Source organism: Patella vulgata, chromosome 9, assembly GCF_932274485.2.
Source record: "Patella vulgata chromosome 9, xgPatVulg1.2, whole genome shotgun sequence".
Lineage (NCBI taxonomy): Eukaryota > Metazoa > Mollusca > Gastropoda > Patellidae > Patella > Patella vulgata.
The window spans coordinates 36,330,157-36,345,593 of record NC_065887.2 but is presented as its reverse complement, the minus strand read 5'-3'; the positions used below and the strand labels follow the sequence as shown (position 1 = coordinate 36,345,593).

The 15,437-nt window shown below is 31.9% G+C and overlaps 1 protein-coding gene across 22 annotated transcripts in view; it reads right to left on the bottom strand.

Annotated features, from left to right (window-relative positions):
• Positions 1-15,437, bottom strand: part of LOC126832302 (5'-AMP-activated protein kinase subunit gamma-1) — a 134,610-nt gene that overhangs the window by 5,219 nt on the left and 113,954 nt on the right. For 12 of the 22 annotated variants that reach the window (XM_050563028.2, XM_050563031.2, XM_050563032.2 and 9 more), the window contains 10 exons: positions 9,512-9,624; positions 8,736-8,765; positions 6,692-6,737; positions 5,354-5,457; positions 4,317-4,398; positions 3,615-3,673; positions 3,222-3,267; positions 2,265-2,443; positions 1,485-1,565; positions 180-302 (listed from right to left, as the gene is read on the bottom strand). In XM_050563028.2, the coding sequence (XP_050418985.1) occupies positions 180-302; positions 1,485-1,565; positions 2,265-2,443; positions 3,222-3,267; positions 3,615-3,673; positions 4,317-4,398; positions 5,354-5,457; positions 6,692-6,737; positions 8,736-8,765; positions 9,512-9,624 (863 nt within the window). Of the gene's footprint in view, positions 1-179; positions 303-1,484; positions 1,566-2,264; positions 2,444-3,221; positions 3,268-3,614; positions 3,674-4,316; positions 4,399-5,353; positions 5,458-6,691; positions 6,738-8,735; positions 8,766-9,511; positions 9,625-11,585; positions 11,905-15,437 lie in introns of those variants that run through there. The other 10 variants (XM_056103329.1, XM_056103334.1, XM_050563045.2 and 7 more) reach the window with 4 other exon arrangements.

The window sequence follows — 15,437 nt, the reverse complement described above, 5'->3', positions numbered from 1 at the left end:
GTACAAACATCATGATGGCTTTTAACCTGGATGTTTTCATTAACTGTCTAGATTACTACGGTACCTAAAAAAACATCTTCCGACACAATATTAATTTTGTAAAATTTAAATAAAGAAAATAGCTATTAGCCATTTGGCGTATTGAGGCTTAAAATCAAAATACTAGTATGAATACTTACAATGACATCAAATTTAGCATATATATCAACTATCTTTCCCTGGTTATCAGTCACGGGTAGAGCAGATATACGATGTTGTACAAATAAATTTAGGGCTTTAATAAGAGGTGTTTCTTTTGTAGCCTGGAAAATATGTTAACCATCATATGATTATAATAAAGATCGACTTTAAACTAAAGATGGGACTTTCAGCTGATGTATCTATTTGTCAAACAGCTTACACTTTCTGATTTAGATACAGAGAGGGAGAAATAGTGTTTAACATTCACTCAACACAAACTAGGTCATTTTAGGACTAATATATGGTTCAATTTTATTTCAATAACTAATCGAAGGAAACTCATGAGGTTGGACAGACGATTCTACTCCTTGTTATATAACCAGCTTGAAATCAAAAACCACACCACTTGACATAATGACCAGAGGTCGCAGTGGATCAATTTCGAGTTGCGTAAAAATACGCAGACATTCCAAAATTTTGCGTTTTTGCCCTCTACATCTGCGTGAAGAGCCTCTTAAAATATTCAATATAGAAGCATGTAAAGTCGTTTTGTGAACAACCTTATTTTAAGCATCCTTATTTCATTGATATGCCTACTGTATTTAGTCTAATGACGACTGGAGGTTAACGGCATGTCTATGGTTGACGGCACAGTCATTTCAATCGTTCACTTCGACAGGACGTAAAGAGAAAACTATCGCTATGAAAGCCAACATTTGATTGGCTGTATCTAAAAAGTATATCTTGTTCTAGTCAATCCCAACTCTTGTATGAAATGCGCTTTATTGCTTCCAATAGGATAGCTAAGTAGGCTTACTGCCATGAACTTATGAATGAAATAAGAGGAAATATAAAAAACTACAGAGACTACGTACAGTAGAGGTGTATAAATGCCGGGTGAAGCACATAAATTGTACAAACGACGACATAGAATAATCTAATTATTCTCACGTCGGGGAAATTTTCTGCGTGTAAATTATACAGCGTCCGTCAATATTTGCGTTTATTTTGAAAAAAAATGTGTGAAATACGCAGATTTTTGCGTGATTGCGACCCCTGATAATGACATACCTTATGAAATGGGGTTTAACATCCTACTGTTCCACATACCTTATGATCTAAAGCACACACATTAGACCACTAGACCAACCCATCCCTATCTTGATTTAGACATCAATCAAAATTTTATAAATATAGGATTTTATAATTAAGTCATAATGTAGAAATTTTAACAACAAAAGTGAACTATAGTAGATAAGTGGTATGAGGTGTTCTATTAAGTTTATTGATCATGAGCTACTTACAGTGATAACATTTTTAAGTGTTCCTATATTTAATTCTTCTAATGTCTGACTCATAAATCCTGGTGATGGTAAATCCTTCATCTAAAATATACCATATTCATACATATATATATATATAAACAAATCAACATATACTATAATAGAGAGGAAAAAAACCCCTAGTAATCATGATATAATGAAAAATATAATTACTGTATTTTATTTCTTTCTATTTTACTAATTTTTTTGTTTATTTCCAGAAGGTATAAATAAGTATTTTATTTTAAGAATGAAACATTTATATTGCATTGTCATTCAAACCTAAATCAACATGCACATGTTTTGTTTTTCTGTAGGTTTTTTTGTGTATCTTTTGTCCTGTTAGGATATTCAACTACTGTATTGTAGCAGTTTTACATCATCATCCATTAGAGAAATATATACTGTAGAAATAATCACGATAAATGCAAATATGTCACCCCGAGAGATATTTTTCAGATGGGGAGAGAGAGAGAAATGGGGTTTAATATCCACTCTACATTAACTACGTCGTTTCGGGACTAATGTATGGTTCAGCTTTAGTTCAAAACTGGAGGACCCAGAGAAAACCCATGAGGATGGACAGGCGACCCTACTCCTTGTCACGTACACCCAGGGAATGGAAACCACGTCAGCTGACTCAATGACAAACCTTATGATACAGCGTGCACATGCTAACCATTCGGCTATCCAATCCCCCTTTTTCAGAAGAACCTCACTTTAATATTAAATGTCAGTATAAAAAATAAACAAAAGACTTACATAGAGGTAGAGATATCTCAATATTCGTTTGTGTGTTAGAATATAGATAGCGTTACCAGTAGCTTTCTCTATAACAGGTAATCTATGTACATGTGATTCTAATAATCTTTTAACAGCATCAAATAAACTCTCATCCGGATCAATACAAACAAATTTCTTCTGTTGTGTTTTAAATAAATCTATAAATAAAATATTAATATACATTTTAAACTTTATGAAATAAATCATACTTCTATTATTGTCTTATCCTCTTAGATAAAAGATGGTATGTATATAATAGGTAGCAATTTAAAGGAGACATCTGATTTTTATGGACTATACGATGGCTTGAATGTGAAACTAACGGCCTAGGTACTCTAAATACCAAATGCAAAAACCTGCCTTCTCGAACCGGTCTGTTAGTTCTCTAGAGCATGCTAACTGTCTAGTTCTGCAACATAACTCACTACAGCACACTAACTGTCTAGTTCCATAATATTTTAATTCACTAGTTGTCTAGTTCTGTAATATAACTCAATAGAGCATGCCAGCTGTCTAGATCTGTAATGTAACTCACAAGAGCACACTAACTATCTAGTTAAAGATACATTATGGGAGATTGTCAGTTCTCACTATAATAATTAAAAACTAGATAACATAAAAGCAATTTGCTGAAAATTTCATTCAAATTGATCCACTATGAACCGAGAACTAAGCGAATCAAATTTCTGCCTAGCCTCGGTCATCATTACTAAAGTCAGTACGATAAACAGCATAGTCTCGATTATCCATTTAATCGTTTAATGGGGAAGGAAAGCGATGCCATCTAGAGTTGATTATGGTCTGGATGGGTTAATTAATGTATAATTAATAATTTAGATAACATTTCAGGCCTAAAGAAAGACCTGCAATAGACAGATTTAGCTCTTGCATAATGTATGTTTAAGTAATTTTACTGTGAAGAAGTTAAATATTTACCTCGCCAAGTATCTATTTTATGATCTTCTAATTCATCTATTTTTACCTGTAATCAAGAGTACAATGTTTAAAGATGACTATCTGTGATTCTTAACGTTATCTGTGATTCTTAATTCACATTAAATGCACATATATATAATTCTTTATTCCTATAATTGAAATTCTGTATCCAACCCATTGTTTTTCTCAGTAAATCACAACCCAATAAGACTATTCCATTTGTTGTATTGTTCAGAAATTAAACTAATTTGTTCTGAAATTGGTTTCATTACGTAACATCCTCCACGTTTCTACAATACAAACATTGCAGTAAAACAGCATCAAGTAATTCCTACTGTCACAACCATTTTGATTGGACTAATTTTCATGTGGAAAGAAATCTGTTCAACTTACCAGTGGAGATTTATAATACATTTTAAGTATATTGATGAAATCTGTTATAGTTAACATTCCTGAAAATAAATACAAGAATATATAATATTAATTATTTAAAAACATTAGCCATAGATTTGTAGTGGTGCAGTCAAAATACACTAAAAATTATATAGGTAATAGCAATTACTGGTATATTAACATGAAACGTTTCAACGATTATACTCTATCAAAACATTGCATGTTAATAAACCAGTAATTGTTTTTCCATATATTTTTGTAGAATGTTACTGTTCAGTTACAAAATGTCACTTAAAAGAAGTTCTTAGGCAGTCAAAATAGTCTACATCAAAAATTATAATGTTGACTATCATACAATTTAACAATAAAATAATCCAAGCATTTATTGTTTAGCAGTAGATATCTCACTCTGTCATTTATCCCTAGATTTTATAAATAATTGGTAATCTGGTTTCTGTTATAATAGCTCTCACTTCAAATTTCGTTTGTTAGTCAATTTATTACAAAATCGATTCACCATAATTTATCTATCAGGGTTTTGATATGAATTTTAAATATGAATGACTAATTTTATGGCATATCTCGGCTAGTAAATTTAACTGACACTTGGGACTGAAATATAATATTGGAGCGCTGTCAAGTACCTGTTTACATACAATTGCTAGTGTTAAAAATATACACATGTTAAATATGTATACGAACCTACATAATCTTGTTGTTTAGAATCCCATAGTGGTGCTGCTCGAACACCATTATATACCAACGCAAAAAACGCTTTCTTTACCTATAACAAAACATGTCAATCAAATAAATATTAATATTTCAACTAATTAACATCTCTATGACCCCGGTTCAATATATGATGCTTTGAAGCAATATTAGAATCTGTCCACCAATATTTTATAATACCACAGCCAAGAATGTTAACTGTATATATACATACATATACTGGTAATGCAAGGTTCCCACTTTGATGATTTGTGCTACGATTGAAATGGTGGTTTTAATTGTGAAGTAATCGTGGTGATCCTATCAGGTCTTATCATATATTGAGGTCAATCGTAGCAATCGTGTTGATCCTATCGAAGATCGTAGCAGATCGTGGACTCAATAACGCATCGCACGACAGTAGGAACCTAGCATTATGGCTAATAGAAGTGGTGAACTGATTATAAAGATGGAACATCACAGGATTATCTGTAAAACAAGTGACATGTAGGACCCCCAAATATTGATGCCAGGAAAAAATATTAAATATTGAGCTTACGATCATACACAATCAAAAACGTGATTACTAAAAATCAATTTTGTTAAGAAATTAATCAAATGAATTAATTGTACTGATTTCAGACTGCCATATATAAATAAGGTATAATTATTTTTCATACAAGCCAGTCTATTCCTCATTAAAGTTATTTTTAATGCACAGATGTACATAGTTAGTCTTTACTTTAAAATATATTGAGTTTTGAGATACATGTGATACCTATAATAAAATGTTTTCAATAGCTCTATAAATACATCCAGGTATTTAAATATCCTGTTTTAGGTCAACTCAATTTCAACCACACATCACAATGTCAACGAACATTTGGCAATAACTATGTTTGTTATGCCCAGCTTGGAAAAGTGTTGTCCCCTTTTGTGCTGTTTTGGTAAAACAAAATTTCTTGCACTACTAACATCGGTACACAGAAATAAATCTGGCAGACAAACCCCAAATAAAGTTGAATACTTACATTTAATTGGGTGTCAAAAATAACCAATTTGGCACTGGTAGGTATTAAATCATAACATTTATGGGCTCGCATAAATTTACCAAAAGCTTGGTCTATATTGTCTTCTGAAAAACAGAAATTAAAAATACAAATTTACAACAATCATAAAAAAATGTCTTCATTCAACTTTCTTTTCTTTTGGTTAATAAAGAAAGTGATAAAAATCTTGAATGTACCTTGTGAAATCTTTTTATAACAGCAGAAAAACATACTTAAAAAGTTATCCACAATCAAGTTTTTTACATTTTGTTTTATATACACCTATCTAGGTCTATTATTTCAAAGGTTACAAATTTATACCCAGTGTTTGAAAGACCTTTGAGTAGTGTAAATACATTTAGTCAATGGCGTGAGAGGGGTTAGAAGAATTTTGACATTACACTGAACATCGAAAACAGTCTTGATGAATGAATGGGTAGACAGGGACAACAGGGTTCAATATGACTGAAGGTTCATCAAGTATTTTACTCGTTACTTATTTACATGAGAATTAATCTCTCATTCACATGAGAATGGCCTAATTTAGAGGTCATTGGCTCAAATAAATATTTAAACATTTTTTTAAAACCGTTTTATTTTGTTAATATACTTTATAGAATGGGAGCTAATTGACACTATAACTTAAAAACATTTGGTTATTTCTATTTAATACTTCAAAGAGGATTATGACACAGCAGTGGCATTTCTATCTACCCTTCTTCAAATTCCTACTGTCAATGGAACTTTTATACATACTTACAATTTATGATGTGTACCGGTACATGGAAGTGGGAGCCCTAAAATATGGGACCCCAGATAACAGACCATCAAACCTCAAAACAAATAGATCAATGGGAAAGGATGCTTCTTTCTTCTTAATCCATATTCTACCGGCCTGTAACTAAGCCAAATGGCTTACATCTAGGCAATATTTGATTAAAATCTTGGCAATGAATGTCTGATATCTTGGCAATGAATGTTTAATATGAATGTTTAACATCTTGGCAATGAATGTTCAACATCTTGGCAATGAATGTTTCATATGAATGTTTGTTATCTTGGCAATGTATGTTTGTTATCTTGGCAATGAATGTTTCATATGAATGTTTTTTTTTTATCTTGGCTACATGTTTCTAGGTTTATTTTAGAATCTGTGGGAGAAACCACATTAACAACTTGGCAATATGCCAACATGGGATAACTTTTTTCTTCACTTCAGCCCCAGTTATCAACAAACTGGGCCATAATGCAAGATGGAGTAGGTAACTAGTTTATCTTGTCTCTCAACAAGAGAAGATTGTAAATTTTAATTCTACAAACCTAAATCTTCTATTTCCATCTTATCACTGTCTGAATCCTGACTCAGCTGAAATGTAAAAACATAAAACAAAAAACTAATGTGGCATAATATAGTTACAGGTGCACATATCCTGATCACCTGACCTAGATAATTGTTTTTAAATTGTCAATCTATTAAACAGATGATATAATATCTTTGCTATAATGGATTAAATCTCAGTGGGGTGTAATTTGTAGTTAAACACCTGAGACCATCTTTATCAAAGAACGGCAGTATTCATGTCAGTTTTTATACATAAATTACATTACGTGTAGGTTAGTGGTTACATGTATTTCCACAAACAAATTACAAAAACAAGTTCTCAGACAAAGAACCTAGTGTTGAGTTGGATTTGAAACATAGTGCCACACCAACATAGGTGTATAGCAAAATAAATTCCCTTTTATGTAGTTATAATATCGTACTTTCATCATATTTCCACAAACAAATTACAAACAAAAACATGTTCCCAGACAAAGAACCGAGTGTTGAGTTGGATTTGAAACGTAGTGCCACACCAACATAGGTAGAGAGCGGAATAATTCTCCTTTTATGTACACGGTCTACCCGTTGCAGATTCTTTATATCATATTCGTTATCTGATAATAATATAGTTTTCACAACAAAGAACCTCTAGAACAACTTATTTTGACTGGAATTCATCAATTGAGATGCTGGCTATGACATCATCAGGGCAATCTGATTAAAATACAGATCTATATTTTGTTTAGTTTTTTATACTTTCGATGGCCTCCACTACATCAGACATTTGATTAACCAATCAGTGTTGATGTTTCTAGAGGGATACCCACAGTTCCATGCACCGCTCACCAAGAACTCGCCGCAACAGACCGTCTGATTGACTAATCCATCACATCAACCAGAACGTGGGTTATATAAAGACAAGTAAAACAAAATTTTGAACTATAAAAAAAGCATAACAAAATAGGATCTGTGTTTTAATTAGATGGTCATCAGGATAACTGTCAGTCATTGTTTATAAACCAAACCATGTGATTGTATAATAACGGCTATATATACTCACTGAACTTTATAAACACATGGTTGTGAAGTGAAATTAAAAGGTATTTAATGATATATACATGTCAAAACACACGGTTGTACTGTAGGTAACTAACTATAGGAATGAAGTCATTTAATTGAAAACTGTTTTATATACTTTTAGTACAGTGCATTAACAGTTACCTTCATATGGTCACAAAAACAGTTTGCACTTCAAATTAAACATGGTTGAAACTTTTTCGATATCAGATAAATAAAAGATAAAGAATTTTTTAAGGTATATTGCCAGATAGTCCTGATAATAGTCCATCGGCTTGGGTTTGCTTTAACCCTTATTCCTGGAGGTGGCTAATCATGGTCTCACTTATCCAGACATTGTTTCTAAAGTGTCAGCCTAAAATCAAAATGTAATTCAATGTTGACAAATCTAGCAAAACCCCTTTATGGAGACAAGCATTTTAAAGTAGCAAACATCAGGCTTCAAATGTTATAACAATTCGCAAATTGATAGGAGGGAAGGGGTTGGAAGGGGAGTTAATTGGAGGTTGCGAGGGACTTTTTCAATCCTGTATTCCGAAAAAGCATGTTCAGTATAAGTCAATATCAATGTTTAAACATTGTAGATATAGAGGCAGATTGGATGTGTCTGTTGGTAATTTAATAGGGTTGGCGTAGGTTGGCAAAATTTATGTTTCATTACTGAGATGCACATTCAATTATTGTTAATTTAACATATATCAAATTTTTCATGCCGAAAAGGGCAATAAAGATATTATTCAGAAAATGCTTATTGATCTTAACCACAAAAACACAACAATTCTATATGAAACTACATGAAACATGAGAACATTAATTGCACTATCATATTATAATATTATTAATTCTCAACTTATTATTGAACCAATCGATAAGACTGACAGTAAAACAGAGAGCAATGAACGAAGCTTAATGGATAATACATGTTATAATATCACAAAACATGGGACAATATATTATACGTACAAACGGTAAAATTCTTTTACAAACTAAAGTCTGAAGAAAGAAAACAAAAAATAATGGTGCCTTGATTCTATTTTATACAAGGAATTGTTGTGGGTTACAATTTATTCAGGTCATATAACCAAATACCTAAAGGGGTAAATATTCACTATGTAAATTTTATAGTTCAATTCTAACCAAGCCTGAAAATAAGGCATTGGTCACAGACACAATCCCAATGGTGCCTTTCATTTTGTCTGCTACAGATTTGTTTTTTTCTGTGTTTTTATTGATATATATCCAGACCAAAGTTCAAAATGCAGGTACTAATAAAATGTCAACTACATCCAACATTGTTATTTAAAGGCCTGCTTATAACACTTATTTTATAACAGTTAGTGTGATAATAACTGATATGACAGGAAACAGATGATTTGGACCAGCAATAGGTGTTGGTATGCTAATGTTAAATGGTTTTACAGAAGTATGGTCAATTAACATATACATTTTGTTTGAGGTTCAGACAGGAGATAAATATTTAGAATTTTTATTACTTTGCTCGTATTATTTAGTTTTACATGTCAAAATCTGGACATTTTGATTCTGTCTTCAGGAGTTGCTACAAGGGCTGATAACTCTCATGAGGTCAAATTCAACAGTAATATAATAAATATATTTGTTTTGTGTGTACTAACTACTTATATGTATGTTTTGTAAACCAGATCCAACAAGGTTTACTGTCAACACTCACGAGTTAATTAACAAATGAAATAACTGTAAAATTGAATTAAGTGACTTACCTTCATTAGATTTGACTTGTATATCATGGCATGTGTATGCTCATTACCTAATGACTGTGCCATGGTTGGTGGTGCCGACTTTGGTTCACTTGATGGATGCGGCCGTGGTGAGACTGAAAATATAAAAAAAAATAATTTAGATTTTTTAAATCAAATCTTTACAAACATTGTCAAAATTGTATGGGAAAATGTTTTTTATATCTAAAATGAACCAAGCCCTGAGATTCAAACCAATCTAAAGAAGCATTATGCAAGAATTAAACTTGCCTATTGCAGGGCGTTTACTGGCTTCAAATGTTATATAAATTATCATATAGACATTATTAACATGTCAAGCTCATAATAAACACTCTAGACCATGGAATGGCTTAAATATGGATTGGATTAGACAACTTCTGTCATATCTGCATAAAAACTTGCATATTGTATCTTTAAACAAGATATTTAGTTACCAGGAAATTTATAGGAATTTTTGTTGTGGGGAACATAAAAAAAAAAGAGAAATTTATTGAGCTATTAAGCAACAAACAACGTCTTGGAAGTGAGTCTGGCTTTTTTCCGATAGGGTGTTTCTGTGAGAAGTTCCGATACTCTTACTTTCATCTTATGGCTGATGAACACAGGTTAAATCACCTAGTCAAATAACATCAACAGTTTTACTTCATCTCAGATATTTTTATGGTACAGACAAGAAAGCCAGCAGTTGAAAGCCAATAGTTTTGTTTTAAAATACTTAAAGACATAATCTCAAGGGCTCTTCTCTATAAATCCTATAAGTTTAAGATGGCTAAGATAGGTCAAAATTAAAAGTGTTGATTTAACATAATTTGATCTGTCTATACTTAAAAACTACTACTACTAGGATACAACTCAATATAAGTAACCATTGAATGTTAAATCATAAATTTAAAAACTCAACATGCTATATTAAAAGTTGAATATAAAACATACACAACCAAAAGGAATTTTATCTGGTCTATTATAACTTAAGTTATGGCCATTTCAAGTTTAACTTAGATTGGATTTTACTGAAATGAAATGGGAGTTCATGTCCTACTTGTCTGCATCAACAGGGCTAATAATGAATACTGACATACGCCGTGCAACGGCGGAAATTTTGTCTGGAAGGCATAGCGAAGGCCTACTCTTATCTTGAATTCCAACTGCCAAGGGATCCTTTATGTGCACACCAACGTGTACATGGGACCTTAGTTTTTCGTATCATCCAAATGACTAGACCACTGACATGGGAAGCTACACGGTAAATTCTGAGGAACATCTCAGCCAATAGCGCGTCAAATCCAAGGTCTCCTTCTTAGTGAGTCAGAGCCACCATGGCTCCCTGGAGTGATTTCAAATCCACAATCTTTATGTGTCTTAGACAATATAGTAAAAATAATTCTGCTAATTTTTTTATATGAGCCAATATATTCTACATAAATTGTTATTTCAAAACTTAATCATAACAAATTGCCTTTACATAAATATAAACATATATTTATATACTAGAATATTTATAAACCATCTGGCCTGTTGTATCATTAATATAATCTATAAACTACTATTAACTGTTTAGAGCTGGTGTCAATCCATTTCAAAAATTTATTTTGACCTAAAATCAAAGAGAAATTGTCCTATGAAATGAATTGTGTTTCAACGTCTAGGTTTCTGTATTAACTGTCTAATGAAGACAGCAGCTCCTGAACTGACAAAATAAATATCTGTATGATTTTTATGGTGTGTAATGTCTGTTCACATAACAGCAGCATTCATTTTCATGTTTGTTTTTTGTTATTTGCAGTAATATCTAGTCCCAGCCATCATCTAACTCTTGTTTATATCTGTTTATAATCTTCATCTTTTTGTTTAATATTCTACTTTTATCATCTATAAATCTATATTTACTGTATCCATAACCTTTAATATATGTATGTAACTCTATACATCATGTTGGAACAGATTAACATATATACCTAAACTCAAGGCTAAACTTACAAAATTTGGTAAAATACAGAACGAGAAATCATGTAACAAGTATTTCAACTTTTTAAAACATAAATAAATTCCACTGTACCTTTAGGTCGCAATAAAGACATAATAAACAACGGAAGTTTAGAAACCATCTTCACAACTTTTTACCCAAATAATCCGAAAGTCTAAATTATAAAGTTCTAAAGACAACTGCCACTGTGTACTCATCAATCGCCAGTGAGCGGCACGGCGCTGTCTAATCCTGCAACTAAATGCTTCAAGTAACAGGTATGTCAAGTTGTCGGTAACCACTTTCTCGCTAACATTTTTGCAAATCCATTAAAGAATAATTGTTGGCAGTGAACGTTGATATACATTAAGCCTACATGTAACTGATGTATTACACTACACGGCCATGAGATGTGTTTACCAGTGATTTTAATTACAGTACTCTTACATTCAACCTGTAGTCTAAGTTACTGCTAAAATAATTATATAAGCGATATTATAATAACAGACACAAATTGTAGATCTCAATCAACAATAACAGAAGTTAAAATGAGCAAACATTGATGAAAAAATAAAGTCCATTTAAAATCACTGTTAAGCTCCAGACATATTTTAAATTATAGCTACATTGAGCTACAAGTGGTGAAAGGTGTCATGAACAAGGTAGGCTATGTTTATTCATTCTAGAACACTGGATACCACTTCAAGATCAACAGTTTCTGTCTAGAAGTCACTCAATCACGAAAAGAAGATATTTTGTTGAAATTCTATTAGGGATGTTTTCACTCTTCACTGGAAATCCACAAAGTCAACAGAGTATTTAGTTAAACTGTTGGTTTATTAGCCTACAGGTGGATCATGACTTGTGATAATATATTTAATACGTGACAGATATCTGGCTTCAGTAAAAGATATTAAACTTCGATATACAGTGGATTGTCGTAGTGGTCATTTCTTAATGGATCTTCAAGGTTGTTCAAAAATAGTTAATCTTATTGGCCTAGTTTAGTTTTAATTTCACATACATAAAGAAACCCACCATTGTCTTACATACTTGTCACGTTTTCATAAAAGACGTCATATTCCATTAATGGATATTTCAGGGGGTCGTAGAAACTATGACATTTATTCACCAAGTAATTATGTTCAATACTTAAATTACAGACCAAGATTTAATACAAGGTAAAAATCATAAAATCATATAAAATCAATACACAGATAAACTTATCAACAGATAACATACACAATAGAGAGAAATGGGGTTTAACGTCCACTTAAAACATACTAGGTCATTTCGGGACTAACATATGGTTCAATTTTATTCAATAAATCGCTAGCAGTGGGAAGAAACCAGAGGACCCAGAGAAAAACCTCCAGGTTGGAGAGGCAACCCTACAGTCACGTTCAAGTGGTGAACTGAAACCACACAACTTGACCCAATGACAGATCTTGTGATTTCACAAGTACTAGACCATCCCATCCCATGTACACTAAACGTAAGTATAGAACAATTTCCCAAGAACTTGAACAATATACAGTTATATTAATACTATACATATACTGGCTATACATATACAGTGGTTTCCAACTAAAATAAACTGTCACATATTTCATATTTTCACTCCTAGCATGATATGTTGTAAAGTGGTGCATGGCACGATATGTTGCAAGTGGTGGCATGATATGTTGCAAGTGGCTGGTGGTATATGTTGCAAATGGCTGGTGGCATATGTTAAAAGTGACGACATGATGTGTTGCAATTGGCAGCATATGTTGAAAGTGGCAGCATAAGTGGTGCTATATGTTGCAAGAAGTGATATGATTTGTGGCGTGGCTCTATTTTACAACCTACGTGTATTTAAATTACTAAGACTATCATGGATTATGGAAATACTGGACCAAGTTGACAATTTTTATGTTGATTACGGTAAGTTGTATAAACAAGTAACATGTTACTAAGTTTATTTTGTTTCTTAATATAGCTATTGTTGATCTGAAAGTCTGGAGGCAGCAGTATATTGTAAGGAATAAACTGTACATTGAGGAATGTCACTGTAGACTCAAGGCAGTTACTCACTGGTTAACAATATCAGTAAAATATAAATGACAGTCATGCTATGGAAGCTAACATCAAATTGTTTTGTACTTTATGTAAGTATTAGTACTGCCAGGCTTTTTACAATGACAGAAAATCTATTTCTAAAACACTTTCATACAAGGTACCGTCTTCCTTCAGGAATTAAACACGCACAAACAGCCCTATGGGTCTGTCATCCACGCTCACTTTTGTTTGTATAGAAAATTTTGTTTTGTAACATTCTCTACCAAGTTTACTATTGTAATTCATTACAAATGACACACTGTTTATATTGATCAATTTTATCATCTATAATGATCAAAATTTATTATCTATAATCAAGTTATTGCTTTCTATGGCCCAGATTAAACAGGCATTATGCAAGAGCTAAATCTGCCTATTGCAGGTAGACCTTTCTTTAGGCCTTAAATGTTACATAAATTATTGATAAGACCTTAATTAACATGACAATTCCATAATCAACACTCAATGCCATTGTATAGTCTAGCTTTATCATTGGATATAAATATGATTTGTGGTTGATGATTTAATGTAAAAATGGATAATCAAGTCTTTGTTTATTATCTTAACAACAGTAGCAATGACAATCGAGGCTATCCTGTAATTGTATCAGCGATAACTCGGCTCAGAGTAAAATAATTTGATTGAAATTTTCATATATATTCTCTTTTCATTATCTATTTATTAACTATTATAGCGAGAACTGCCAGCTCTTTATCTAATCTTACATAATGCCCCTTTAAATAAGTACGAGTACTAAAAGAATATTAAAACAGTAGTTTAATAACCATGATTCGTATTCAATTAAATATGATTCCAAACATTCTCACATCAGTAGCTCCGCAATCTGAACCAAACTTGTACAAGTTTTATTGTTTTCTGATTTTATCATCCCTTTTATTAAAGCAACAATTTTTTCAAGTCATATTTTAAAGAATGTTAAAATAAAGTCTTGATAGTGTCGTTTTAGCCATCAAAACCAATGACGTCATTGATCAAAACAATGGAGGTAAATTTGATGTGGTCAATTATCCAACGAAAATTATCATTTAAATAATCTTACAATATTCTTAACCTTTTTTTTAACAATAAGCTTTTATTGATATAATAATATAATGATATGTAAGGTCAGGGCTCACACTATAAAATTCTGTCTTAACATAATAGATTAGCACAGTTTGGATTTAATAAGATTAGATTTTATATTTGGTGACTTAAGTCTATTTAAACAGGTGCATGCCAATGTGTACATGGGACCTCAGTTTTCCATCCCATCCGAACGACTATACATTGTTCCTTGCAAACCCTCTGTCCTGCACCACTGACAAGGGGAATGACGCCGGAAAATCCTTTCTCGGCCAATGCAAGGATCGAAAATTGTGGAAGGACTGACAGCAACATCTACAACCACATTTCATTGTAGGCTTATATATATATACCGGTATATAAGAAAAAAGAATTAAATGTTCAAATAGAAATACACATAAAATAATGGACTAACCCACATTTGCATTAAATTACAGAAGTCTTGAAATTTTGATTGCCTTTCAGAGAGGTGTATGGGTAATATAATGTAAACAGCAGTGTGTTCAGATTGTAAGAATGGTATATTATGATCTTTTAAAACAGAAGTCATGTTACTGTAAAGTATGTTTAAATTACAGGAGTATAGTAAATTATCAAATTTTAAAGTGAGTAATAAATTATGAATTTTAAAGAGAGTAATAAATGTATACTGTACAAATATTATGATACATCTTGATCTACTTTCATTGTAGTTAATACAATAACAAACTGATTGATGTTCCTTAATATTATTTGTAAATATTAAAATCATTCATGCAATAT